Below are 13,205 nucleotides of genomic sequence, written 5' to 3' on the forward strand. Positions count from 1 at the left end.
GGTTAATGGAGAGATATGTTCCAGAAACATTTATATGATAAATGGATATAAATGTTTCTGGAACATATCTCTCCATTCACCTGAGGATCGAGCAGTGCTCCGAAAGCTCGTGTTTGAAACAAACCTGTTGGACTTTAACCTGGTGTTGTAAGACTTCTTACTGTGTTCACCCCAGTCCAACGCCGGCATCTTCACATCATGGCCTTTGAACTTTTGAGTGTTTCTCAATCTCCAAATAAACCATTCCTGGAAACCTCATTAATGTAGGGACTAGCTGTATTTCCTCAGAGGTCCAAAACAACACAACTCCCCACATTACCTCAGATTTAATTTCAGCTATCCTTCCACAGATTTTTTTAAAAATAAGAGCATCAGCTAATTACTATTTTTGCTTTTATCTAGTCTTCCCTACATTTCCCAATCATTGTTAGCCTAAGCTGATTCTCTTCAGTTCTTCTGTGGATTTGGACATTGCTGGCCAGGATGGCATCTACTACCCATTTCGAACTGCCCTGGAAAGGCAGTGGTGAGCCTGAAGCCAGTGCTGTTAAGGTGGGAAGTTCCAGGATTTTGGTGCAGCGGTAGTGTGGCCCAGGCCTATTTATTTCATGCTTTGCAACTGTTGAACGAAAACCCTAGAACCACTGAAGGTTCAGCAGAAGCACTAGCTTTGGCAATGAACTGCAATCTTCATCAACACACACTAGATGGCACAAACCACTCTGCACACTGACATGCAACAGCTGTGGTTCTTCTTAAGAACTGGAATTTCAACTATTGATGGTCTTCAGTCAGAGTTGCTTTTCCATCAGTCCCAAGTTGATTTGTATTTTGTAAACACCAAATTGATCACCCCGATTTGAGTAAAGCATAATTGGTTTGGGAGGGGAGTGGAATTTTACATCAGAGTAAACTATAAGAAGCACTCAGCAGCACAATCAATCGGTTTTGTCCTTCCTGATTTGAGTTGTGCTCAAGGGCAGCAGAGAATTGTACAGCCATTCGGCCCATCTTGTCTGTGCTGGCTCTTTGAAAGAGCTGTCCCATTACTCCCACTTCCCTGCTTTTTCTGTGCAGCCTGCAAAGTTGCCTGCTTCAAGTACAGTAGTCCCCCGTTATACCGCACTCCGCAATACCGCGGTTCGCGATATATGGCGAGGGGGGCTTATGGACCCCAACTGTCAGCTTCCCTCTCCGGATCAAAGTGAGCCAGCCGCTGAAATTGACACCGCCGGCTGCTCTCTCCCTCCAATCCAACTTTTAAGTTTTAATGTTTCTGATTGGAGGGACAGAGCAGCCGGCAGTGTCAACTTCAGCGGCCGGCTGATTGTTTCTGTGAGAGAGCAGCTTCCCTCTCCGGATCAAAGTGAGCTGGCCGCTGAAATTGACACTGCCGGCTGATTGGAGGGCGAGAGCAGAGAACACAGGAGGAGGTCATAAGGGCCTCTGCAAGACCAGCATGGTCTCACATCGCCCCTCCCCTCTGTAGCCCTGTATTCTAAAATTAACCCCCATCGTGGATATCCGTGGCTCGGATGCAACGCGGGTGGCTGTCTTGGACCCCAACACCCACGTTATAAAGGGGGACTACTGTATTTACCCTATTTCTCTCAGAAATTGTTTCCATCACCCTTTCGGGCAGCGCATTCCAGATCATAATTTCCTGCACAAAGAAATTCTCATCATTTCCACCTCACAAGCTCCCTACCCCTACCCTCTTTTTTTTAAAAAAAATTTTATTTAAGGCTTTGCAACAGAAATACAGTAGTCCCCCGTTATACCGCGCTCCGCAATACCGCGGGGGGGCTTATGGACCCCAACTGTCAGTTGTGTCAATTTCAGCGGCTGGCTGATTATTTCAGTGAGAGCAGCTTCCCTCTCTGGATCAAAGTGAGCCGGCCGCTGAAATTGACACTGCCGGCTGCTCTCTCCCTCCAATCAGAAACATTAAAACTTAAAAGTTGGATTGGAGGGAGAGAGCAGCCGGCAGTGTCAATTTCAGCGGCCGGCTCACTTTGATCCGGAGAGGGAAGCTGCTCTCTCACTGAAACAATCAGCCGGCCGCTGAAATTGACACTGCCGAGGGGGGGGGCGAGTGTTGGGGGGGGAAGAAGAGGGGGGGCGGGTGTTGGGAGGGGGGGGGAAGAAGAGGGGGGGCGGGTGTTGGGGGGGGGGGAGAGGAGGGGGGCGGGTGTGGGGGAGACCCCCCCTGGGGGTGTGGGGGAGAGAGGGTGGACCTGCGGGTGTTGGGGGAGAGAGGAGGGCCCTGCGGGTGTTGGGGGAGGAGAGGAGGGGGGCGGGTGTTGGGGGGGTGAGAGGAGGGGGGCGGGTGTGGGGGAGACCCCCCTGTGGGTGTGGGGGAGACCCCCCTGGGGATGTGGGGGAGAGAGGGGGGCCCTGTGGGTGTTGCGGGAGAGAGGGGGGCCCTGCGGGTGTTGGGGGGGGGGGAAGAGGTGGGGGGGGCGGGTGTTGGGGGGGAGCGGGTGTGGGGGAGACCCCCCTGTGGGTGTGGGGGAGACCCCCCTGGGGGTGTGGGGGAGAGAGGGTGGACCTGCGGGTGTTGGGGGAGAGAGGAGTGCCCTGCGGGTGTTGGGGGAGAGAGGGGGGCCCTGCGGGTGTTGGGGGACGGGGGAGGAGAGGGGGGGAGGGGGCGAGCCGGAGGGTGTGGGGAGGGGGGCGAGCCGGAGGGTGTGGGGGGACAGGGGGCGAGCTGGATGCTGTGGGGGAGAGCAGGAGGGTGTGGGGGAGAGGGAGCGAGCCGGAAGGTGTGGGGGGAGAGGGGGCGAGCTGGACGCTGTGGGGGAGAGCAGGAGGGTGTGGGGGAGAGGGGGAGAGCCGGAGGTGTGGGGGGAGAGGGGGCGAACCGGAGGGTGTGGGGGGAGAGGGGGCGAGCCGGAGGGTGAGAGGGGGCGAGCCGGAGGGTGTGGGGGGAGAGGGGTCTAGTTGGAGGATGTGGGGGGAGAGGGGGCAAACCGGAGGGTGTGGGGGGGAGAGGGGTCTAGTTGGAGGATGTGGGTGGAGAGGGGGCGAGCCGGAGGGTGTGGGGGGAGAGGGGTCTAGTTGGAGGATGTGGGGGGAGAGGGGTCTAGTTGGAGGATGTGGGGGGAGGGGGCGAACCGGAGGGTGTGGGGGGGAAAGGGGTCTAGTTGGAGGATGTGGGGGGAGAGGGGGCGAGCCGGAGGGTGTGGGGGGAGAGGGGTCTAGTTGGAGGATGTGGGGGGAGAGGGGGCGAACCGGAGGGTGTGGGGAGGAGAGGGGTCTAGTTGGAGGATGTGGGGGGAGAGGGGGCGAACCGGAGGGTGTGGGGGGGAGAGGGGTCTAGTTGGAGGATGTGGGGGGAGAGGGGGCGAGCCGGAGGGTGTGGGGGAGAGGGGTCTAGTTGGAGGATGTGGGGGGAGAGGGGACGAGCCGGAGGGTGTGGGGGAGAGGGGGCGAGCCGGAGGGTGTTGGGGGGAGAGGGGGCGAGCCGGAGGGTGTGGGGGGAGAGGGGACGAGCCGGAGGGTGTGGGGGGGAGAGGGGTCTAGTTGGAGGATGTGGGGGGAGAGGGGGCGAGCCGGAGGGTGTGGGGAGGGGGCGAGCCGGAGGATGTGGGGGGAGAGGGGGCAAGCCGGAGGGTGTGGGGGGAGAGGGGGCGAGCCGGAGGGTGTGGGGGGGAGAGGGGGCGAGCCGGAGGGTGTGGGGGGGGAGAGGGGGCGAGCCGGAGGGTGTGGGGGGAGAGGGGGCGAGCCGGAGGGTGTTGGGAGGGAGAGGGGGCGAGCCGGAGGGTGTGGGGGGAGAGCCGGAGGGTGCGGGGGGGAGAGGGGTCTAGTTGGAGGATGTGGGGGGAGAGGGGGCAAGCCGGAGGGTGTGGGGAGGGGGCGAGCCGGAGGATGTGGGGGGAGAGGGGGCGAGCCGGAGGGTGTGGGGGGAGAGGGGGCGAGCCGGAGGGTGTTGGGGGGGGAGAGGGGTCTAGTTGGAGGGTGTGGGGGGAGAGGGGTCTAGTTGGAGGATGTGGGGGGAGAGGGGGCAAGCCGGAGGAAAAAAAAAGAAATTGACACTGCCGGCTGCTCTCTCCCTCCAATCAGAAACATTAAAACTTAAAAGTTGGATTGGAGGGAGAGAGCAGCGGGCAGTGTCAATTTCAGCGGCCGGCTGATTTCAGTGAGAGCAGCTTCCTTCTCCGGATCAAAGTGAGCCGCCCGTTGAAATTTTAATTGGATCCACGATGGGGGTTTTAAATTTATTTAAAAATCTATGCTAGCGCTTCCCATTGTGAGTCTACAGGGGTCTGACCTCTCCCCCCGCCCCCCCCCGTAGACTCACAATGGGAAGCGCATGCATAGATTTTTAAATAAATTTAAAACCCCCATCATGGATATCCGCGGCTCGGATACAACGCGGGTGGCTGTCTTGGACCCCAACACCCGCGTTATAAAGGGGGACTACTGTATAAATATAAGAAATATCAAAGAACCAAAAAATATCAGAACATCACATCAACCCAACAAACCCTACAGCCCCCCCCTGCCGAGGCTGACCCCCATCCACGTCCTGCATTCCCCGTTTTAACAGCCTTATATCGCCCCCCCACACTTTGCTGACCCTTCAATTCCCCTTGAAGAAGTCAATGAACAATTTCCACTTCTGGGTGAACCCTTCCACCGACCCCCATGGAGCGAACGTGATCTTCTCCAACCGCAGGAATCCTGCCAGGTCGCTCACCCACACCCCTGCCTTTGGTGGCTCCGAGTCCCGCCCTTCTCTGGCCTATCAGGTAGGAAAAGGCAAATAGTGTACCTGGCCGGTGAGAACGGTAAAGGCGCCAATAACAAAGCCCTCAAGCTCAGTCCACTACATAATGCTACCCTCACCTGTTCCCAAACCAACCTCTCCACCAAGGTCCACTTCCTAACCATCGCAATGTTTGCAGTCCAATAATAATTTATCAAATTCGGCAATGTCAGCCACACCGACCCCCTGCTCCCGCTCCAGAAAAGTCCGCCGCACCCGCGGGGCCTTCCCCACCCACACAAATCCAGAGATCACCATTGACTTTCCTGAAAAACGACTAAGGGACAAAGATAGGAAGTGTCTGAAAAACGAACAGAAATGTATGCTGCACTGTCATTTTTACCATCTGCATCTGCCCCGCCAGCGACAACGGCAAAACACCCCACCTCTTAAAACCCACCTTCATCTCTGCTACCAATCTGGCCAAATTCAACCTATGCAGCCGGGCCGAGCTCTGCACCATCTGGATACCAAGGTATCTAAAGCTCGTCCCCAGCACCCTGAACAACAACTCCCCTATTCTCCTTAAGTGCCCAATTATTTTTTTCCCAATTAAGGGGCAATTTAGAGTGGCCAAACCACCTACCCTGCACATCTTTGGGTTGTGCGGGTGAGACCCGCGCAGACACGGCGAGAATGTGCTTTGGGGGGGGGGGGGGGGGGGGGGGGTCCGTGATGGGGAATGGGAAACTGGAGGGACGTTGGTGGTCCTGTTGAATATTTATGCCCAAACTGGGATGAGGTAGACCTCATGAGGTAGGTGCTCGGGAACATTCCTGACCTGAACTCGCAACGGTTGATCATGGGATGTGATAGGATTTTAATATGGTCATAGAATTGAGCTAGGACCTGTCGAACCCGAGGTTGGGAAGGTGTCGAAGTGGCGAAGGAGCCTAAACAGTTCATTGAGTGCTGGAGTATTCAGCGATCGTGATCTCTGACCATGCGTTGCACTGGGCGGATTTGCGAATACACCGGAAGAGAGCCCAGCGCCCACAGTGGAGGCTGGATGTAAGGTTGTTGGTGGTCAGGAGGTATGCGAGCAGGTGAGGGCTGACATTCGGGGGTATGTGGAGCTAAATGGCAGGTGGAGGTCACGGTCCCCACGCTGTGGGAGGCACTCAAGGCAGTGGTTGGGGGGAGTTAATCTCAATTCGGGGGCATAGGGTTAAGGCAGAAGGGGCAGAGAGGGCAAGTCTGGTAGTTGAGACCCTAAGGGTGGACAGAAGGCATTCAGAGACCCCAGGGGCAGGGCTGTTGAAGGAGAAGCAGAAGCTCCAGATAGGGTTTGGATTAATGTCCACGGGGAAAGCAGTGGGGCAACAACGGATGACCAGAGGGGCAGTGTACGAATACGGTGGAAAGGCGAGCAGGATGCTGGCCCACCATTTGAGGAAGCAAGAGGCGGCAAGGGCAATGATAGGCAGAGTAATAAACGAGAAGGAAAGGGTAGTGTCAGACCCGGAGAGGGTGAATGGTGTGTTTATCAGAGATTATACGTCGGAGCCCCGGTGGAGTTCTATAAAAAGATGGGGATACCTGGGCCGCTGCTGGGGAGGACATACAACGAGGCTGGGGGGGGGGGGGAGAACTCCCCCCTACACTAGCACAGACATCCATCTCCCTGATATTGAAAAAGGACAAGGATGAGGAGCACTGTGGATTGGGCTGCTCAATATCACTATTGAATCAAACGCTCAATATAATTATGATGCCCTGGAGGGGCAAGAAGTGGAGGTGGTATGGCTATGGACAGGGAGAAGGCATTCAACCGCATGGAGTGGGAATATCTGTGGGAAGTGCTGGGGCAGTTCGGGCAGGGGTTTGCAGACTGGGTCCAGTTGATGTTCAAGGCACCAGTCGCAAGTGTGAAGACGAACCGGGTGAGCTCGGAATATTTTGGGCTGCAGAGGGGGACGAGGCCAGAGTGCCCGCTCTTTACCTTGGCATTAGAGCCATTGGCAATGACGCTTAGAGCATCGGGGGATTGTGCGCGGGGGGGGGGGGGTTGCACAAGTTGAATTTGACTCAGCTGGTGGAGTAGATGAAAGGGGACCTCCAAACATGGAATATGCTGCCATTGTAGCTGACGAGATGGGTGCAGACAGTAAAGGGACGTTGCTGCCAAGATTTGTATTTCAGAACCTCCTGATCTTTGTCCCAAAGTCGTTCTTTATAAAGATCAACGCGCTATCTCTGGGCTTGTTTGGGCAGGACAGACCCTGCGGGTCAAGAGGGCTTTTTTGGTGTGGGGGGCAAGGAGGGGTGGGTATATTGCAGAATATAATGAACTACTACTGGGTGGCGAACATCACCATAGTTAGAAAATGGGTAGTACAGTTGAGGAAGGCAAGGTGGGCGATCTAGGAGTACGGGGTAAAAGCAGGCAGAATGTTGGCGCATCAGCTCAGGAAAAGAGAGGCGGCCAGGGAGATAGGTAAAGAGTAGAGACGGTAATACTGTCCTGGACCCAGCGGAGGTGAAGGAGGTGTTTCAGGACTTTTCAGTAAATTATATTAGTCGGAACCCACGGCTGGGGTGGTGGGGATGAGGCAGTTTCTGGATCAGTTGAGGTTCCCGAGGGTGGAGGAGGGGCTAGGAGCCCCAATTGAGATTGAGGAAATAATCAAGGGGCTGGAGGGCATGCAGTCGGGCAAGGCCCCGCGGCCTGACGGCTACCCGGTGGAATTCTATAAGAAGTTTTCAGAGATATTGAGCCCACTGCTGGTGAGGACATTTAATAAAATAAGAGAGAAGGGAGTCCTCCCCCCAACAATGTTTCAGGCCTCCATTTCATTGATCCTGAAATGGGAGAAGGATCCGGAGCAGTGCAGGTCATCCAGGCCGATTTCTCTACTAAATAGGGGCTGGTTTAGCACATTGGACTAAGACAGCTGGCTTGTAATGCAGAACAAGACCAGCAGCACGGGTTCAATTCCCGTTCCAGCCTCCCCAAACAGGCGCCGGAATGTGGCGGCTAGGGGCTTTTCACAGTAACTTCATTGAAGCCTACTTGTGACAATAAGCTATTATTATTATTAAATATGGATGCCAAACCGCTGGCTAAGATACTGGCCTCAAGGATAGAGGACTGTGTCCCGGGTATGATCGGGGAAGACAAGACGGGATTTGTTAAGGGTAGGCAACTCAAGGCCAATGTTCGAAGGCTTCTAAATGTTATTATGATGCCCTCAGAAGGCGAGGAGGCGGAGTTGGTGGTAGCGATGGATGCGGAAAAGACATTTGATCGGGGAGTGGAATTACCTGTGGGAGGCACTGGGAAGGTTTGTGTTTGGTGAGGGCTTTATTGACTGGGTGCACTTGCTCTATCAGGCACCAGTAGAGAGTGTGCATACGAACCGGCTGAGGTTGGGATATTTTGAACTACACTGAGGGACGAGGCAAGGGTGCCCCCTCTCCCCGTTACTGTTTGCTCTGGCCATGGAGCCATTGGCGATGGCATTAAGAACCTCTAGGAACTGAAACATTTCAGATCCATTGTAGGGGATGGGGGAAGTAAAGCGAATCTTGGGGAAATTCGGCAATTTTTCGGGGTATAAACTGAACATGGGGAAAAGCGAGATGTTTGCGATCCAGGCAAGAGGGCAGGAGAAGAGACTGGGAGAACTGCCGCTTAGAATGGTAGGGAAGAGCTTTCGATATCTGGGAATCCAGGTGGCCCGGAAATGGGAGGAACTACATAAGTTAAACCTATCCCGGTTGGTAGAACAAATGGAAGGGGACTTCAAGAGATGGGACATGCTCCCGCTATCACTCCCCAGATTTCTGTTTGTCTTTCACTGTCTCCCCATCTTCATCACTAAGGCCTTTTTCAAGCGGGTGAATAAGATTATTTCGGGCTTTGTGTGGGCGAGTAAAACCCCGCGAGTGAAGAAAGTGTTGCTGGAGCGGAGTCGGGAAAAGGGTGGGTTGGCGCTGCCGAACTTCGGCAATTACTACTGGGTGGCTAATATAGCCATGATCAGGAAGTGAGTAGTGGGGGAGGGTTCGGCATGGGAGTGGATGGAGGCGGCGTCATGGAAAGACACCAGCCTGGAAGCATTGGTAACGCACCTCTGCCGTCCTCGCCGGCCCTATACTGGGGGGTTCCGGAGTTGGCAGAGGGCGGGAATTAGAAGGATGGGGGATCTATTTATAGATGGGAGCTTTCCCAGCTAGAAAGCTTTGGAGGATAAATTTAAATTGCTAGCAGGGAATGGTTTTAGGTATTTGCAGGTGCGTGACTTCCTGAGAAAACAGGTGCCAGCCTTTCCGCTGCTGCCGTCACCAGGGATACAGGATTGAGTAGTTTCCAGTACCTGGGTGGGAGAGGGGAAGGCATTGGATATTTACCAGGAGCTTTCGGAGGCAGAGGAAACTCCGGTGGAGGAGCTTAAGGGCAAGTGGGAGGACGAGCTAGGAGGAGAGATGGAGGCAGGTCTATGGGCGGATGCCCTAAGCAGGGTTAATACCTCCTCATGCCGAGTTCCGAGGTAGCGATCTTTGGAGTGTCGGAAGACCCGGAAGTTCAGGAGGCGAAAGAGGCCGACGTCCTGGCCTTTGCCTCCCTGGTAGCCCGGAGACGGATCTTATTAATGTGGAGGGACTCAAAGCCCACGAGTGTAGAGACCTGGGTTAGTGACATGGCTGGGTTTCTCAGTCTTGAGAAAATAAAGTTTGCCTTAAGAGGATCAATGTTAGGGTTCACCCGGAGGTGGCAGCCGTTTGTCGACTTTTTCGGGGGAAAATGTTGATGTCATTGTTTTTGTTACTGTTATAAAAAATTTCAAATACCTTAATAAAATATTATTTTAAAAAAAGAAAATGGGTAGTTGGGGAGGGGTCTGCATGGGGGTGGCTTCCAGTAGGGGACCGAGCTTGGGGACATTGTTAACAGCGCCACTGCTGTTCTCGCCGGCCAGAGAGTCTGTGGCCTAGTGGTGATGTCGGCCTTGGGCCCTATGGAGGCTGAACGCACCCGTGTCGTGTGCAAGGTTAAGCCTCATTCAGTTTAAGGTAATTCATAGAGCACATATGCCGGTAACACAGATGAGTAGGTTTTTTTGAGGGGATAGAGGATAGGTGTAGGGGGTGCACGGGGAGGCCTGCAAATCACGTCCCCATGTTCTGGGCATGTCCGAAGCTAAAGGGGTTCTGGCAGGGAGTTGCTGACGTAATGTCCGAGGTGCTGGGGGTGAAGGCGGCCCAGAGTCCCAGAGCTGGCAACATTCAGACCCAAGAGTCCAGGGGGGGACGAGAGGAGGCTGATGTCTTGGTCTTTGCCTCACTGTTAGCCCGGAGATGGATCTTACTTGGATGGAGGGACTTGGAGCCGCCGAAAGCGGGGTATGGGTGAGTGATCTGGCAGAATTGCTGAGGCGGGAAGGGGTCAAGTTTGTCCTGAGGGGGTCAGTTGATGGGTTTGCTCAGAGGTGGAAGCCTCGTTGACTTCTTTAAGGAGGATTGAAGGGTCGGCAAAAGGGGGAGGAGGGGTTTTAAAATGGAGAAGGCAGGATGGGAGTGAGGGGGTGTTGGTTATTTATAATGTTGTACAATTCTGCTTCGGTTTGTTTTTTTAATGAAAACGTTTGAATAAAATATTTTTTAAAACATTTATACCCCATAAACCAGCCAAATTCCCCTAAAAGCCCCCAACACAGCCCAATGAATCCGACATATATAACAGATCATCTGCATACTGTGAAACCCTATGCTCAACATAACCCCACTCAACCCCTTAACTCCCTCAGCGCCATTGCAAATGGCTCCATTGCAAGACAAAATGCAACAAGAGCAGGCATCCCTGTCTTGTCACATGGTGTAGCCCAAAGTACCCCGAATTCACTCGGTTCATCCACATACTCGCCACAGGCGCCTTATACAGCAACCGGACCCACTCCCCTGTCTGAACCCAAATCTCTGCAGCACCTCGAACCAATACGCCCACTCCACCCGATCAAATGCTTTTCCGTGTCCATCGGCATCACTACCTCAACCTACTCTACCCCCCCCCCCCCCCCGAGAAAGTGGGGGTGGGGGGGGGGGGGGATCTCCCCTCTCCTTCACCTCATTATACGCCCACACCAGCAGTGGTCCCAGCTCCGCTACAAACTGGAAACCCATTCAGACCCAGGGCCTTCGCCGCCTGCATTGCCTCCATGCCATCCATCACCTCTAACAACCCAAACGGGGCCTCTCGGCCCGGAACTTGCCCCTCTGCCACCGTGGGAAACTCCAACCCATCCAGGAACTGTCTTGTCTTCTTTCCCCACCCCACCGCCCTCGGGGGCCCAACCCATCCAGGAACTGTCTTGTCTTCTTTCCCCACCCCACCGCCCTCGGGGGCTCCGACTCCTATTAAAGGCCTCAAATACCCCATTCACCCGCTCCGGATCCATCACCACCTTTCCCCTTCAATCCCGACTCTACCGATCTCCCTTGCCGCAGCCTGCTTCCACAGTTGGGCCAGCACCCTACTTGTCCTCTCCCTAACTCATAAACTGCCTCCATGGCCCTAAGCCACTGCCCCACCGCCTTCCCCATCGACCCTAACCCAAACTCCATCTGAGTCACTCCTTCAACAACCCCTCCTCTGGCACCACCGAGTACCTCCTATCCACCCTAAAGATCTCATCGACCCTCTTCTCTCACTCCTCCTGTGCCCGATCGAAATAAACTCCCCTTTGTCTACCACCTTAAGCACCTCCCACAGTGTGGCGGCTCTGATCTCCCATGTCATTCACCTCCACATAACCCTGATTGGCAGTCCTCACCTATTCACATACACCCTCATCCGCAAACAACCCCACATCCAAACCTCCATTGCGGCCGTTGTGCCTGCCCCTGAACCACCCATTGCGGCATGTGGTCAGAGACCACAATCGTCGAATACCCCGAGTCAGCCACCCCCGCCAGCAGCGCCTTGTTCCACAATGGAAAAATAGATCCGGCAATACACCCGGTGCACATGGGAGAAGTATGAAAACTTCTTTGTCATCGCCCTCCCAAACCTCCACGATCCACCACCCAACATGCGCTCCATGAAGCCCCCCAGCTCCCTAGCCACTGCCAACCCCCCTCAGCGACTTTGAGCTCAACCGATCCAGTCTCGGGTCCAGGTCCGTATTAAAATACCCCCCCCCCCCCCCCCCCCCCCCCCCCCCCCCCCCCCCCCCCCACCCCCAACCTGGTGCGAATCTAAATCCGGAATCTTCCCAACGTCCGCTTCAAACTCCACATCATCCCAATGTAGGGCATTAGCATTAGCCGGGACCAGTGGCATCCCCTCCAGCTTCCCACTAACCATAGTGTACCTACCCACCTGGATTGGCCACAATGCCCCCACCTCAAACACCAGTCTCTTTTTGACCACATCACCAACCCCCTCAACTTTCATATCCAGCCCAGCGGAACACCCGCCCCACCCGTTCTCAGCCTTGTCTGATCCCCCAATTTCAGGTGCGTCTCCTGCAAAAATACCACGTCCTCCTTCAGACACCTCAAGTGCGTGAACACACACAACCGTTTAGCCGGCCCAGTCAACCCTTGCACGTTCCACATGACCAGCCTGGTTGGGGTGGGGCTCCCTGTACCACTCCCCTGACGATCGGCCATACCCCCTTTTTAACCAGCACCCGGCCTGCATCATGCATCATCCTGAGGTATCTCCTTCTTAGTGATCCCAATTCTTCAACACATTTAAAGTAGAAAGAAGACATTCTGTAAGCAATCAATTCTGACGCGACTCAGTGAAAGGAAGAGTCATACCTGGGCTGAAAGCACATGGTTCCCAAAATGCCGCATCACTTCTCCTGTGAGAACAAGGTTAAGCTGGGGCAGCGTGAGCAATGGTAATGTGGCACCAAGTAACCGGTAACACAGGTAGCTAAAGAAGAGAAAAACAGAACAGCCATGTTATTAAAAGAGGACTGGCCTAGTTATAGTCAAGGCGAACAAATCAATCCATCAGCAACAAACTGGGATCAAAACACAAGGAAACTGTTTTTTCCATGAAACAATAATGTTCTGTTTAAGGCCATAAGAAATAGGAACAGGAGTAGGCCGTCCGGCCCCTCGAGCTTGCTCAGCGATTCAATAAGATCATGGCTGATCCGACATTCCTCACATCCACTTTTCTGCCCTTTCCCCATAACCCTAGATTTCCATACTGATCAAGAATCTATCTATCTCAGCCTTAAATATACTCAAGAACTCTGCCCCCACAGCTCTCTGTGGCAAGGAATTCCAAAGAATCACAACCCTCTGGGAGAAGAAATTCCTCCTCATCGCAGTCTTAAATTGGCACCCTTTTGTTCTGAGAATGTGCCCTCTGGTGCTGGACTCTCCCATGAGGGAAAATCTCCTCTCAGCATTTACCCTGCCAAGCCCCTTAAGAATCTTATATGTTTCAATGAGATCACCTCTCATTCTTCTA

At 54.5% G+C, this 13,205-nt stretch overlaps 1 protein-coding gene across 1 annotated transcript in view; it reads right to left on the reverse strand.

The window, feature by feature from the left end:
• Positions 1 to 13,205, reverse strand: part of mybbp1a (MYB binding protein (P160) 1a) — a 107,039-nt gene that overhangs the window by 71,967 nt on the left and 21,867 nt on the right. Inside the window, exon 8 of the mRNA XM_038813653.1 lies at positions 12,539 to 12,656. Within this exon, the coding sequence (XP_038669581.1) occupies positions 12,539 to 12,656 (118 nt within the window). The remainder of the gene's footprint in view (positions 1 to 12,538; positions 12,657 to 13,205) is intronic.

The sequence above is a fragment of the Scyliorhinus canicula genome, chromosome 12 (genome assembly GCF_902713615.1).
Source record: "Scyliorhinus canicula chromosome 12, sScyCan1.1, whole genome shotgun sequence".
Taxonomy (NCBI): domain Eukaryota; kingdom Metazoa; phylum Chordata; class Chondrichthyes; order Carcharhiniformes; family Scyliorhinidae; genus Scyliorhinus; species Scyliorhinus canicula.